We start from the raw sequence: 15884 nt of genomic DNA, 5'->3' as shown, positions 1-15884 counted from the left end.
ATATGTGATTCTTTAAAACAGGAAGATACTGTCAAGCTACATGGAATATGTATTTCAGTTTTATAACAGTAACAAATAAGAATAAAAATAAAATATATAAAAAACACTTCTCCACCCTGTACTTGTAGAAAGCAAGTTACTAAAAATGTCTAGCATGATTTGAATGTGAAATATACAAGGAGGTCAAAGTTGCATTACTCCAGAAACTTTTTAAACTAGGATATGAAACCTTTATGGTTAATGATAAAGAAGAATAACACAAAATTATAACTAATAAAATAACTACATTACTCTAGAAAAATCAAAAGTTCTGTGCAAGACATAACATAAGGCAAATGCTGGTTTGCAAGATGGAAGTGCAAGGTATAACTAGTTATATTCTGTTTGATAAAATACTGCTGAAATTGTCTCTTCTATATTTTAGTATTGGATGAGGTATATTTTATAGATAAATGAAATGATTTGATCCATTATCTGCAGCATCCATTCTACGGATTCATGAATACACTTAAACTTGAATAACAGGGCATATATCATTAGGGAGAGAAATCAAGCACAACCAGGAAATTTAAAGAAAATTTGTGAATTTAGAAAGGAAAATGAAAGTGCAGAAAATGTAAAAAGTACAGTTTTGTACCTACCATAAATGTAGATGTTCGAGGATCCACATTGCTGCAGTCCTAACTATTGGGTAGTCCGCTGTCCAGTCGGCCCGAATACCAAAGTATATGGCTGACGTCGGTCAGGGCGCATTAGACTGACGTCAGTACGTCAGGGTACTAATGCGCATGACCGACGTCATATCCTCAGTCTTTTCTTGCCCCAGATGTCAGAAGACCCTGAAAAGATAAGGCCAAAACCAAAAACTCCAAACATACCTGCACCAAAAATATGTACAATATATACAAAATTACTAGAAAATAACCTCACCTACACAACCACCCCTAAACACAGAGGGGAAGGAGGGAGGGTAAATTGGACTGCAGCAATGTGGATCCTCGAACATCTACATTTATGGTAGGTACAAAACTGCACTATGTTCTTCATTCCACATTGCTGCAGTCCTAACTATTGGGTAGAATCCCAAAGCAGAGGTAAGGGAGGCTGGCAAATCATAAGGAAGCAGGAACTGACAACATGCCTTGCAAAATAGCTGTGGCAAAACCAGCCCTAGACTTAGAGTAGAGAGGAAGGTGATAATGCTTAGAGAAAGTATGCACTGAACTCCAAGTAGCTGCCTCCAAAATATCCTTAGTTGCCACCCCCCTTAGAAATGCTGTAGAAGTGGCAGTAGCCCTAGTGGAATGAGGCCTAATCCCAACTGGAATCTCCTTGCCATGATGGGAATAACAAAATGCAATGCAAAACCCAATCCACCTAGAAATAGTTTGTTTTGACACAGGTTTGCCCTGCGAACCCAAAGCAAAAAGAAACAAACAACTGCTGAGACTGCCTAAAATCCTTAGTCCTGCTCAAATAATAACGCAACTGCCTGTGTACATCTAAAGTGTGCAAAATCTTTTCCCCTTTATTTTGAGGATCTGCATAAAAAGTAGGCAAATGAATAGTTTGGTTTAAAGCCACACTAGAAACCACCTTAGGCATAAAGGAAGGATTAGTACGTAAAGATACCCTATCCTTATGAAAAATCAAAAAAGGCTCCACTGCCATAAGGGCCTGCAACTCAGAAACCCTTCTTGCAGAAGTAATGGCCAACAAAAAAGCAGTCTTCCATGACAAGTATTTCAATTCAGCAGTAGCCGAGGCTCAAAAGGTTGTAGAGTAAGTTTCTCCAACACAAAATTGAGATCCCAAGCAGGAGTAGGAGCTCTACGTGGGGGTCTTATATTCTTTGCCCCTCTAAGAAATTGCTTGAACAAAGGATGCGAAAACAATGGTGGGTCACAATCATAGTGAGCTGAAATTGCTGCAGCATGAATCTTAATGGAAGAGAAAGACAAACCTTTGTCCAATAACTCAGTAAGATATTGAAGAGCCACACTTAAATTAGGCTCAGAAATCTCCAAATTGTTTGCTGCACTCCAAAATAAAAATCTCTTCCATTTTTCTGCGTACACTTTCCTTGTACTAGGTCTCCTGGCTTCCATAATCACATTTAAAACTTGTTGAGGAAGTTGAGACCTGCTGTCTTTCAAAACAGAATATGCCAGGCTGTTAGATGAAGAGAGTGAAGCTTGACATTGAGCAGGTGACCGTCCCTCTGAGACAACAGGTGTGGAATCAAGGGTAAAGGCCATGGAGGCTTCCTTACCAGACTCCTCAGTAATGGGTACCAGTGCTGCCGAGGCCAATCTGGAGCTATTAAAATCATCCTTGGCTTGTCTTGTCTGACCTTTAGAAGCACCTTTGGAAGAAGAGGCAGAGGTGGAAAAGCATACACATGAAGATTTTTCCAACTGAAAGAAAGAGCATCCACTTTCCAAGCTGTGTGATGAAACCTCTTTGTGCAAAACTTTGGCAGCTGGTGGTTTAGTGGAGAAGCGAACAGATCTATGTCTGGAGTTCCCCATGACACTGTCAATTTTGAAATACATGAAGATCCAGTTTCCACTCGTGGGGATCCATGATTTGTCTGCTTAACACATCTGCTAAGGAGTTCTGTGCTCCGGCAGAAACCTTGCCTGAAGAGTTAGTTGCAAGCTGAGCGCAGTCTCCCATAAAATCATTGCTTGCCTGCACAATGGGTAAGAATGAGTTCCCCTTGTTTGTTGATGTACCACATGACAGTTGTGTTGTCTGTTAGAATCAACACCTGCCCTGGAAGAAGTAACTCCTTGAAAGCCATTAATGCAAACTGGACTGCTAACATCTCTTTCATGTTGATATATAGATGCTGTAGTCTGGCAGGCCACTTGTCTTGTATCCACTTTCCATTTAGATGAGCTCCCCAAGCAATGTCTGAGGCATCTGTCGTTAGAATCTGACTCGCCTCTGGCCGGGTCACAGAGAGTCCCTTGTTTAGGTGACATTCCTGAGCCCACCACAAAAATTCCTTTTGAATGCAAGGTATTATTTGAATGACAGTGTCCAAATCCTGGCAGTGCTGTGTCCATACATTTTGAGATACCATTGCAGCTTCCTCATATGCAGTTTGGCATTGGGAAGCACCAGAATACAAGATGCCATGAACCCTAAGGCTTGAAGGACTGTCCTTGCAGTCAGCCCGGACTGAAGAGATAGCTGATGGAAGTAACTGGAAAGATTCTTTTGTTTGTCCGGGGTTAAAAGGCCATCTGGGCTGCTGTATTCAGTCTCACACCCAGAAAGCACATGTCTTGAGAGGGTACTAGACTGGACTTTATTTCGTTCACAGAATACCCTAGGCATCTTAGCACTGCTATGACATAATCCAAATGCTGTAGAAGGTCTTCCTTTTCTTGAGCTAGAATCAGGCAGTCGTCCAAGTAAGGATAGATTTGAATTCCTTTTAACCTGAAGTAAGCTATCACTGGAGCCAGAACCTTTGTGAATACTCTGGGCAGTGGATAAGCCAAAGGGCAATGCAGAGAACTGATAATGAGAATTTCCAGCTCGAAAACGCAGATACTTCCTGCAACTTAGTCTTATAGGCACATGAAGGTAAGCTTCCTTGAGATCTAAAGTTACCATCCAGTGATCTTTGCCCAGCAGAGGTAAAAGCTGTTGTAACGTCAACATTTTGAACTTGGGAATGTCCAGATAAGTGTTGAGGATAGATAAATCCAAAATTGGTCTCCACGTGTTCCCCTTCTTCGGTACTAGGAACAGGCGAGAATAAAATCCTAGGCCCCTTTCTGGTACAGGAACTGGCTGAATGGCCCCTATTTGGAGCAACAGAGAAATTTGCTTGTGAGCCTCTTTTCTTTGTAGAGGAGGAATGTCTGGCATGCCTTTGAAAGGAGGCAAGGTATGGAAATAAAACCTGTAACCGTGGTGAATGATATCCAGAACCCATCTGTCTTGGGTAATTAAATCCCAATTTTCTTTGAAAAGAGACAGCCTTCCTCCCAAAGGTGCTGCCAGGCGAGAATGTACTGGCAGCTGAAAAGGCAGGTCATTGGGTCTGCTTACGAAAGGACTGACCCCTGCCCTCACCAGAAGTCTGAGCAGGGGAACTCCTGTCCTAGGCCTAAAAGAACCTTGAGCTCTGCCCCTACCACGTCTAGACCTACCCCTAGACTGGGAATCATAAGCAGGATAAGTCCATCCCTTAGTAGGCCAATTTCTACTAAACTGGAGGCTGCACCTGCAAAAATCCTTAACAGTTTGCATAGACTTAGCCTTGTCCTCCATTTTCTTTAAAACTGCTTCCACAGGCGAACCAAACAACACATCAGACTGCAAAGGAGCATCCAAAATCCTTGTTTTAACATGCTCAGCTAAATTCTGATCTCTCAACCAGGCATGCCTACGAAGAACAGAACCAGTGGCAGCCACCCTCGAGGAGGCCTGCACAGCATCAAAACCACACTGCAAGGAATGTTTACCCACCTGTTCAGACACATGAACTAAATCCTGCAACTCTTTACACTCAATACCTTCTGCCAAAGCATCCACCTTAGATTTCAATTGTGAAAGGAGGTAATTCTGATATTTTAACATGTGAAACTGACAATTCAATGCCCTCATGGCTAAAGTGGAAGAAGTATACACTTTCTTTCCCCATCTATCCAAAGCCCTTGCCTCCTTATCAGGAGGAACAGGATTTTTAACAACAGAGGCCTTCACCCCTTTAGGCCCCTGAGAGACAGTTTCCGGGTCTGCCCTAGGACTCTTAAAAAGATACTTATGAGCTTCAGGCACCCTATAGTACCTATCCGGTTTAACTGGTGCAGGAGGCAAAGAATCAGGATTCAGGGAAGCCTCTGCAAAAACATCTTCCACCACATTCAGGACCGGAGGAATAGCTAAAGGCCTATGCTGGGGTAAAAACAAGAATTCCCTAAGCCTCTTCCTGGAATCAGAGAAATCTTGACCTTCCCATTTAAAATGCTCCCTCATGGAATGCAGAGTCTCTGAAAATGAAAAATCCTCAGGAGGAGAAGCTGAAGGAGTAGAATCATCCACATCAGAATCAGAATGAGGAGGAAACTCCTGCAAGTCTTCAGCCGAAGACTCAGAAGCCTCCGAACAGTGCTCAAAACTCTCAAACTCAGGTTCCACCCTAGGCCTCTTATCAGGAGGGGGCATAGAACCTCTAATCATAGTAATCAAATCCTCTGCCATTTTAAGCATATGTTTTTTAGGCAAAGACCCTGAAGCACTAGGAGAAACCCCCACTGAAGCTACACTAGGCCTGCCTCTCAAAGAAGCCTTGGAAACAGAGGGGGAGGCTCTAACCACCTTAGGAAGAGAGGGAAGAACAGCTACCTGAGAAGCCCCCTCAGCCTGGCCTACCTCCTGAGAGGAAACATCCTGTAACAATAAAGTTTCTCCCTGAGACTCTAAAGAAACACCTGGCAGAACCTCCGGCTCCACTGAGCCTTCTAAAGAACCGGCGTCAGGGACTGTCGGTTCTTCCATTCTAGGCTTAGCTGCTTTATCCTTGCGCTTTTTGCCCGAAGCGGGCGTCGGAGCATCCGACGGCATTTTATAGTTACAACGCTTCCCAAAAACTAACCTGGCACAGTCTAACCTTCTCTTAATAGTGCGTTTGTTAAATCTAGCACAAGAGCGGCATCCAACAACGTCGTGCTCAGGCCCTAAACAAGGTATACACAAAGTATGGTAATCCCTATGAGGTATCTGTTTCCCACAAGAAATACAGTTATTCACTTTTTCTGACATCCGGTTAAATAGTGAGGCAAGAAAAAACCAAAATATTCCCCAACGGGGTACTTAGCCAACTTTGATTCGGTCTGAAACTCTGACTTCAGAAACTTTCAGAACGCCAACCTGCACTCGCAAAATTGCTTCTGCATCGGACCATGCGGCAAAAAAGACTGAGGATATGACGTCGGTCATGCGCATTAGTACCCTGACGTACTGACGTCAGTCTAATGCGCCCTGACCGACGTCAGCCATATACTTTGGTATTCGGGCCGACTGGACAGCGGACTACCCAATAGTTAGGACTGCAGCAATGTGGAATGAAGAACATCACTGAGACGCTTACACAGTAAAGCAGCATTTGAGCAGCAATTTTTTTCCCCTCAAAAGTCAGCCTGAGGTTATTCTGTTCTGACCAGTCTCAATGTAAGACTAAGAAAAATTGGAGAGCAAGAGATGTTTAATATATGACGAGAAGGAGATGGCAGCCTGGGAAAGTTTGACATCCTGTGTGGTCCTAATGCCTGCAGCATCGGTCCTAACAATAACAGAAGATGGCCCCCTTTTTATCATACCTGTGGTTAAATCCTGGAATTCATGTATTATTTTTAAAATTCACACGCCATCTTATGTAACAATAAAACACTATAACTGATTCTGTCAATAGTGCTTGATAATTCCTACTTCACATTCCACTGGGTAAACTTCTACTGTCTATGAACATAAAGCTGTTAAAATGCTACAAATATTACAAATATTACCTGCTGTCATGACATAAGCACTGCAGATTAACTACAATTCTACACTGGCTAACTTCCAACGTGTGATAAGGGTCATCCATGTAGTATACAGCTGTAAGCCAAATGGGCTGACAAAGAGAAATCAACTGTGAAGATGCATAGCAAAAGCTTAATCAAGAAATCCATCCATCCACAGCCCCTTTATCCCATTTTTGCGCATGGGGACGGGTTGTCACTTCAACAGTGACAATCAGCTAGAGTCAAGGTTTACACTGCCAGGTGGCTAGTCCTAGCACAGTAGTTCTTCCACACCACATACTCACACACACACACTCATGCCTAGGGCTAACGTACTGTGTCTAATCCACCTACTACAAGTCTTTGGAATGTGGGAGGAAACTGGAGCACTTGGAGGAAACACACGTGAACACATGGAGGACATGCAGAGCACAGAAGGTACCCCATCCGAGAACAGAACCAGGGAACCTCTTGCTGTGAAGTGACAACTCTGTCTGCTGCACCATTGTCCCGCCTCAAAAGCTTGATCAAGAAAGTGGCTGCTAAATAAATTTAAACCACTTAAAGACTAATCTACAATTTTATAGATTCAACATGTATTCTACTCAGTGATTATTATTATTATGGCATTTACCCAGACACTTCAGCTTTCCTGAAAATGTATAATCAACAAAGCAATTGATGGCACTTTTGACTAAATAAGCTCCTGACACAGATAAAGAAGTGAAATGCAAAACCAGCAAATGCAGTGAAATATATTGCTAAATTTCATTTTAGAAAAAAAAGTTTACAGTTTTGGTATAATAAGAATGTATTCAAAGAGCAACTTAATTATTCTTGATTTGCCAAAGCTGCTTTCTTAAAATTCAGTTTACCAAATTTTAGTACATTACTTTCTTTTTTCCTTGGTAATGTATGAAAACTGGACCTAATTATTTAATTAAGAGGAGATGAGTAGAAACATAACAACTGACAGGAAATATTTCTGATCAGTTAACCTTCACCTGACTGCTATCTAAGAAGAAGCATTTGCTCAAAGTGACTTCTACATTTCACAAAATGATCATACTATATAAAGCCTGACTTATATGAACAGAAGCTTAGGGACTTGAAAAATCTTGTACGTAATGAATCATGGTATATCAAACTATAGTGGTATGATTCTGCAATGGAACTAGTATCCATACATACACAAATCATCCATTGTATGCTGTGGTACTTGCTGTATCATAGATTCATAAATGTCTTCTTGACAGCCTGGATTCAAGGAACACTTCATCAGAAGGTCTGTAGATAGGTTTACCATGGGCTCATAGATGGTTTCGTCCTCTTCTCTTTGCATCAACTCTTCTTTAATGTGACTTTTTAGCATATCGGCTGTTTCCTGGAATTAAATCAGTAATCTTTTATAATGATATACCACACAACCTGGTCTGCTTCAAAGATCTATACAATGAGAGCTCGAAGAAGTTTGATAATGCTATCAACACTGTTTGGGATCTTGTTATGATGCAGTCATGATGCACAGTTACTGAAAACATAATACCACAAAGTCTGTCCTGTATTGCACTGGCACTAAGTCAAGTCATCCACACTGATGGCAATGCCTCAGTGTAAAATATATCATAGAATAACAGAGTTGTTTAAGGGCTTAAGCACCACATTATAGGAATATTCTGGTTTCTGCCTAGTAAAGGACAGAATAGAGAGGAAGTGCCTCACAATAATATTGCCTGAACACTATCCGGACAATGGAAACCAGGAAAACACTAAATCTGGTAAATACACTGCTGACTGGAGATTCCATACAGGCACTGAATGGACATCATTTAGGAAGAAAGTACAGCTGTGTAAGAACTTACCATAATGGTCCAAACAGATCACTACTGCAGTACTGCTTACATATTGGAAATATTCTAACAAGGTCACTATACAGCTAGCCAGTAAACCAAAGCTTGGGCATCTTCCTGTCATGTTGAACATCTACTTTATGGACCTAGGCATGAGCAAGCAAGGTAGCACATAAGGGACAAGTGGGCATGAGGTTCCCTGGGTCTTTCTTGTCTCAGACAGAGCCATAAAACTGGTTAGGAACCAGATTTATATCAGCAGAGAAAAACAGGTAAAGAGAGAGAAGGGGGAGAAAAAATAAGAGGTCCACTTTTGCTAAGAAAAGAGGAAAACAAATGAACAGGGGTGCAGGGGGAGGGTATAAACTTCTGCAATAGTGATCTATTCAGAAAGCTACTGTTGTAGTAAGTTGCTATACAACTGTTCTATGTCCTTCATTTGATCACTGTTGTAGTATTGCTTACATATGAACAGATTCACTATGCTTTTAGACCATCCAGGAAGAGGACTGTGGCGGGAAACTAGAATCCAGCATTTCTTGAAGAATGGAACCTGGCAAAACCAGTTCTGTCTTTAAAATGCTTCTCCAAGCCAGGTCTGAAACCCCCATGGAAATTTCTTCCTGGGGAGAGGGAATCAGAATGGGCAGTCCAGGACTGAGTAATATCTGGTTGATCTACCAAATAAATTCATTCTTCATGAAGGGCAAGAGAGGAATTGGGAAGTTCATGGGGTGGAAGTGCTATGCTCAAATTGACATGAGATACCACTGTTGAATTCATGTACTCCAAGGCTTTCAGTATCTGTCTTACAAAGGTGTTCTCTAGGAGAATAGGAGACTGGAAGAAAGACATCAGAAACTGCATTTTGTCCTGAGGAAGAAATACCATCATAGAGACAGTGACTAAGTGGCACCACAAGAAATCCAAGTCCTGAGAAAGCTGAAGAAGCTATTTTTTTTTCAAGTTTAGAGTGAAACCTAGATGAAGAAAGAAATGCATTGTAAAGCCAAAATCCTGAAGAAAGAAAATTGTCTAGGTAAGGGTATATGTGAATACCCTGGAGCCTGCAGAACACTATAATTGGGACTAGACATTTTGTAAATACGTTTGGAGCTGTAGACAGACTAAAGGACAAAGCAGAAAACTGAAATTTACATTGTACAGGAATAAACAGGGAGGCATCATTGATGTCCAGGGTTATCAAGAAATCTTGTGGAAGAATAGACTGAAGAGAACATTTTGAATTTTAGTACTGTTAATACAGTGCTGAGTACTGATAAATGCATAATGGATTTCCAAGTATCATATTTTCTTGGAAGTAGAAAATGCCTTTAGAAAAACCTAGTCCCATGCTGATACAGTTCCTTTTGTATTGGTAAAACTAGGTGTCTTTAATTTAGTGGTGTCATGGGATTCAAGAAACAGAAATAGGGAGGTGATTTGTAGCCTTTCTTTACAAAACTGAGAACTCATTACCCTGATGTTATCTTTTCCCAAAGTGGAAGGTGTTGAAAAACCTTATTTGAAAGACTGGGAAGCAATTGGTGGAGGTGGAAGGGGGTTGGTAGTCACAAACTGGAAGCTTTATTAGAAAAGGAACCCCTATTTTGGGTTTTCCAGAACTTTCTGTTTGGATAATTGCTTAACACTTTTGCAAAAAGTTTTGGTCCTTGTGAAAGAATGATCCTGTTTTAGTGGGATAGTTTCTCTGGAATTTGGGCACAGGAGAAAGAAAAAGCCACTTAAAATACTACATAAAGATTTCTCTTTCCTGTATGTTCTTGAAAATCTCAGCAGCTGCTGGACCAAAGAGTCATCTCTGTCCAAGGGTTCATTCTAACAACTTAGCCTTGACATCTTCACTCAGACTGCAGTTGTAACCAACAGAATCTTCTCGACATATGCCTAGCAGATGCAGCCCTGGAAAAGCATCAGCTGCATCATAACTACATTTTATAGAATGTCTACCTGAGTAGCTGAGATGGTTAAAGAAAAAATGGAAGATTTATTGTCCAAGTCAGACTGATTAGAGATTAATTTATTCATAGCATCCAAAATGGAAAGCAGGTACCTAGACATACGAGTCTGAGAGCTAACAGCATGGAAAGAAAATGTAGCTGAAGTGTATACTTTCTTTCCATACCAGTCCACAGCTCTAGTGTAGTTGTCACCAGGAAGGCATTAGCAAAGGGAAAAAGCTTAGATGCTTTGTCAGTCTCAATATATATCACAGCTGGATCGAAAGAAAGATTTTTATATAGAAGCTTGTGGGTATCTGGAGTCTTATAAAGCCTATCAGATTTCTTGGGAGCTGGTGGTTGTAACTCAGGGAACAAACCAGCTGTCAAGAAAGTATTATTTAATGGCCTCTAACCCAGGAATAATAGAAGAGGTCCTAGAGCCACTCATATTTAGCAAATCACAGTACCTCTTTTGCATGTCAGAAACCTCCTTCCCTTCCCACCAGGGTTACCACCTGTCACACTTTGTGAGGAGGGATGGTCCCTCTTTGGGCAGTTGTGTCCTGAAAAAAAATTTAAAAAAAATGGCAAATGTACTGAGATTTTAGGACAAAAAATTCCTATATTTAATTTAATAATTGCAAAAAACAGTTATTTTGCATCTGAAACACCTAAACGTTATAATAAACAAAATAAGTAACTAAAATGCTACAAGAATAAGCTTTTATTTAGGCAAAAAAGTGAAATTATGTCCTTTGTACTGGCCGTGGGTATGTTCTGCCCTGCAAAATCTGACATTTCTACAAAAAATGTCCCACTTTGGGCATTTGAAAAGGTAGCAACTCTACTTCCCAGTGAAAATGATGTATCATCCTTCAAATAATATCCCTAGAAGACAATTCTTCTATTGTAGATTCAGAAGAAATACTGTTCTCATCCTCAGATTCAAATACTGTTTGGGAATGGATTTAAGAGGAACAGGCATGAGATTCCACCTCAGAATCTGAATATTCTTCCTGAGAGGATGCGTCTCTAACCCTGTTTTGAGGGGAAAGGAAGAAGAGGAGGAGAAGAAATGAAGAGGTTTCAAAGACATTAAACCCTTAAATATCTTTGAGAAAAATCATGCCATTCTTTCTGGGAGTCAACAGGGGAAGGAGTATTAGAAGTAGAGGTATGCTTAGTTTTCTGCTTCTTCTTTTTTGGAATATCAGTAGAAATCAAATAAGGAGGAGCCAACCACTGATGTAAAAGTGCCTGAGACTTCCACATGGGTGAGTATCTACGGAGTGCCCTCGGGTTCCTTAAAAATAATCAGCTGAGTTTCCCTCTTCCCAGACATTTGATTGGTCACATGGTATGTGCATTCAGGCTGTGCCTTGTTGGCTTCAGATAGGGCTGCAACAGTGATAGCAAGAGCAGACATCTGACAATCTAAAGGCTCATCAAGTACCACAACAGAAATGTCTGAGTCTAACCAAACCACCAAACTTCCAAAGGTTCAGACTTCTTATGTTTCTTATATGGCTGTCAAAGGACATCTGATAGGGGAGATTCAGATGTTATCCTTCCTCCTTGAATATCTGGTTTCCCAGGTAAATTAAAAAAAAGGCAATACTGTTACAAATAGTTTTAGGGAAATATGTTTTACAGATAGAGCACTCCCTAACATCATGATTAGGACCCTGACAAAAAAGGCATTTAGAATGCTGGTCTTGATAGGGGATCTGTCTTCTGCAGTCACATTTGCCTCTCTTAGCTGGCATGAAAGAAGGAAATTTTAGTCAAACACTTTAAGAAATAGGAAGGAACCCCAATGGGGAAACTCATCAGCCCACTTGCAATGGAACTGGCACAGGCCATATGGCTGACAGACTTAGTCGATAGATGTAGCCCCTCATGCAATCTCTCTTCCTGGCTGGCAGCAAGAAACCTCTGAGGAACTTTGTGCCTGTAAATCCCTTACATACTAGTGTGCTTGCTCTTACTAGGTCATAAGACAGATGTCTTGAGGGAAGAAGGCTTGAGAGGGAGGGGCCCAAGCTTTGGTGTACTGGACTGATGTGCGGTATCCTTGGCAGGATATTTCCCATATGTAAGCAACACTGCAACAGTTATAAAATGAAGGATAATACCAGTTTGCAAAATAGAATGTTATGAAGATTTAGACATTTTTGCAGATATTAAACATTTGATCAGCACAATGCATGTGACTGCAAAACAGCACATTATTATACATGCTATGTGTCATAGCATACTGTGATATGATGAAATACTATCCAGGATTTGTGTCTCTGCCTTGATCTTAATGACAAACGAGTACCAAAAGTCTCCCACTACTGCCATAATTCTGAAACAGATTAGGCAGGTAGTCAGAAAATGAAAGAGTGAATGTCAAGTCATGCTGCAGACATTTTATTATCCATATATAAAATTTAATGAGATCTTTGTTGGAAGTCTTTATATAGTACTGTTTAGCCTATAATCTAAACTGCCAACACACTTCTTTGATTTCCAACAAGTTATTTACATCCCCTTTTAATGTTTCACAATCCATTTGATATAATACAAAATAAACACTTTTTAAAATTGGTACAGTTCTTTGAATATTTACATAGTGCATATTTCAAATTATTCTTTCTGATATGTAGCACATACTTACATATTCTCTGTGATACTTTTCTCTATGTATTACCTGCATAGTATGCTTCAAATGTCACCCTGTCACAAGTGGCAAGACAGACAACTCCACTGCTATGGCAAGTATAATGGAGTTTAGTCCTGATTGCTTTCTCACAATTTAGGCCACTATGGACAGAAACTAATATATATATATATATATATATATATATATATATATATATGTATACTGTATGTACACACATACACACGCGCATATGTATCTATATTTATATCTATATAGATGTGTATATAGCCACACATACATATTACATATCTTACATAATTTACATGTGTATGTATGTATGTATATATATATATATATATATATATATATATATATATATATATACATATACATATATGGATCTAGGACTAATTACTGATGATATGTTTCAACGAAACTGAAACGGTCGAGTACACTTCTGCGAAACTGCTACAGTGGCTGTCCTCCACTCAGCTGGGATGAAGCCAATACTCAGACTTTGGTTGACTAGGGCACCTAATTATGCTACACGTTCCAGCCTGAGTTCATGTAGGATGAAGCCTGGGATGTTATTTTCCTGTGGAGGCTGTATTTTTTTGCCTTTGAGAGGGCAGTGATATATGTTCCCTAGATATAAGGGGAAAGGGCAGGTACTGGAGATGTACTGATTTACCGATGGGTGGACAGTGGGGTAAAGAATTCGCTGAATCTGTCAGCCAACAGGTTGGCTATATCTATGGCATTTGTGTATGCGGTCACCTTTACCACCAGTTCTGAGAAGATTTGGGTGGTTCTTTTGAGACTGCGGACATATGTGAAGAAGGCCTTATGATAGTCTCTGGTAGATATGGCCAATTTGGACCTGAAGTTTGCTTTGGAGGATTTCACTAGTACTCGTATTTGCTGTTCAGACTAAGGAGAGCTTGCTTCCAATTGGGCACCTGCACTTTCTTGGTCCTGGACAGCAATTTCTTTTTACTTTAATTATAGAGTTTATTTATTGCAGATGTCCACCAGACAGGTTTACTCTTCCTTGCACAGGATGATTTTGTCCTGTTGAGTATTCCTTATTCCATGCGTCTATATAAATGCTTGTATAGTACTTTGGTGTAGATCTGGACATTTGTGCCAGTTCCTACAGAGGGGGAGGGGTTGTAAAGCTGTTTATACCATCCCTCAGGGGGTTGTAATCAGCTGTAGAGAATTTTTTTTTGTTTGATCTTAGCTGGGGGAGGTCAGGGGAGATGGTGACTTCGAAAGTGACCACTTTATGGTTAGATCTTACCAGGGAGGATGATGCTGCATGGACTCTGCAGTGGTTACTCATGTTGGTTAATATCAAGTCCAAGATATTATCAACTATTGTGGGGGTATCAACTAGCTGTTCCAAGGGGTTTGCATTGACAATACCATGGAATCTCTGGACATTTGTGTTCTGGCATGAGTAGTTCTTCCGGTCTATGTTTGGGTAGTTAAAGTCACCCAGGATCAGGGTAAAGGGTTGAATTTTGATAGATTTCAAGAGGTCCAGATAGGTGGAGTGGGCATCTTGAGACAAATTTCGGGGCCTGTAGCTATGATTTGAATAGGAGTCTTGTCAATGGTTAACTGCACCTGGAGTGTTTCTTGTGCCTCATACTGTTTGACCAGCCTGGAGGTGTGTATGTCTTTAATATATATATTGAAACTCACCTACTTTGTCTTTACTGCCCACAGTTTGGGGTCTGAATGTATGATAGGATGAGTAACCAGGTAAGGCTAGGGTGATTTCAGCAGCTTTGAGCCAGGTTTCTGTGATTGTGCAAATGTCAGCATCTTCAAGGGTTAAGAATGCTTTCAATGAGTGCAGTTTAATTTTAGACTCCTAGCATTTAGCAGCACAACCTTTAATTCGTATTTTGTTGAAATTTTTATGTTGGTAGTTTTGACCTCATCACTTTTCCTAAAAAAGGCACTATGGGGGAGGCAGGAGCCTTTGCAAGAAGTCTGAAGCCCAAGTGAGACAGATACAGGCCATCTCTGGCAAAGCATCATGGTCTGTTGATCATATCTTCCCAGGCTGTCAGGTACTGAATCCCCTTGGAAAGGCACTAGAAACTAAGCCAATTGTTAAAATCAATCATTTTCTGTTTGTATTGAAGCATCATTCTGGGTGACAGTAGAATGCTGCTTAAGGCTAGGGACATACCTGCCTGGGACACATATTCAGCGAGCTCAATCATGTCTCTCTTCATATAGCCCAGGGAATTATGTCTCAAGTCATTCACACCAACATGGACTATGACATAGTCATAACAGTACCTATTGTTGAGAGACTTGAGCGTGTACGTCATATGGAGGATTCTGGCACCTGATAAACAAATAACCGTGACTTTCTCCTTATCCAGCCTGGTGAGTGTGTGTCTCACAATGAAGTCTCCTATAACTAATATGTTGGGTTTACGTTTAAGCCTTAGTGGCTGTGAGATACAGGAGTGTGGACTATGTGTGGTATGTGGTGTGGAGGGCTGTGGAATTTGCGTGTGTTTTTGCCACTGAAGTCTCCTTTGTTTGGATATGTTTTTGTTGAGAACCTCTGTATATCTGTGGTTGTGTGTTGTGTAGGTGTGGGTGGCGCTTGAGGTGTAGTGATTGTGTTGATAAGATTCTCAGTGCCAGATATACTGGCTTGTGAGAGAGACTGCATAGACTCTAGGTTCCTAATTGCATCTTTCACAAATTGTGTTACTAAGTGATAGTAGTAGATAGTTGTCCGTGTACATGAGGCAGTTGCTACACTTCTCTCAGGATGCCCATATCAACCAGATGGACAGGAGAAACTGCAGGAAATTGTCCATCAATATTTGTCAGAATTTGAAAGAGAAAGGCCAAGGAGAAC

At 40.7% G+C, this 15884-nt stretch overlaps 1 protein-coding gene across 1 annotated transcript in view; it reads right to left on the bottom strand.

The window, feature by feature from the left end:
* PIK3AP1 (phosphoinositide-3-kinase adaptor protein 1) overlaps positions 1-15884 on the bottom strand; it is a 1872143-nt gene that overhangs the window by 640812 nt on the left and 1215447 nt on the right. Inside the window, exon 8 of the mRNA XM_044056574.1 lies at positions 7719-7911. Within this exon, the coding sequence (XP_043912509.1) occupies positions 7719-7911 (193 nt within the window). The remainder of the gene's footprint in view (positions 1-7718; positions 7912-15884) is intronic.

The sequence above is a fragment of the Protopterus annectens genome, chromosome 14.part0 (assembly GCF_019279795.1).
Source record: "Protopterus annectens isolate FY-2018-M chromosome 14.part0, PAN1.0, whole genome shotgun sequence".
NCBI lineage: Eukaryota > Metazoa > Chordata > Ceratodontiformes > Protopteridae > Protopterus > Protopterus annectens.
The sequence above is the reverse complement of the archived record's forward strand: the minus strand, read 5'-3'. Positions and strand labels throughout refer to the sequence as shown.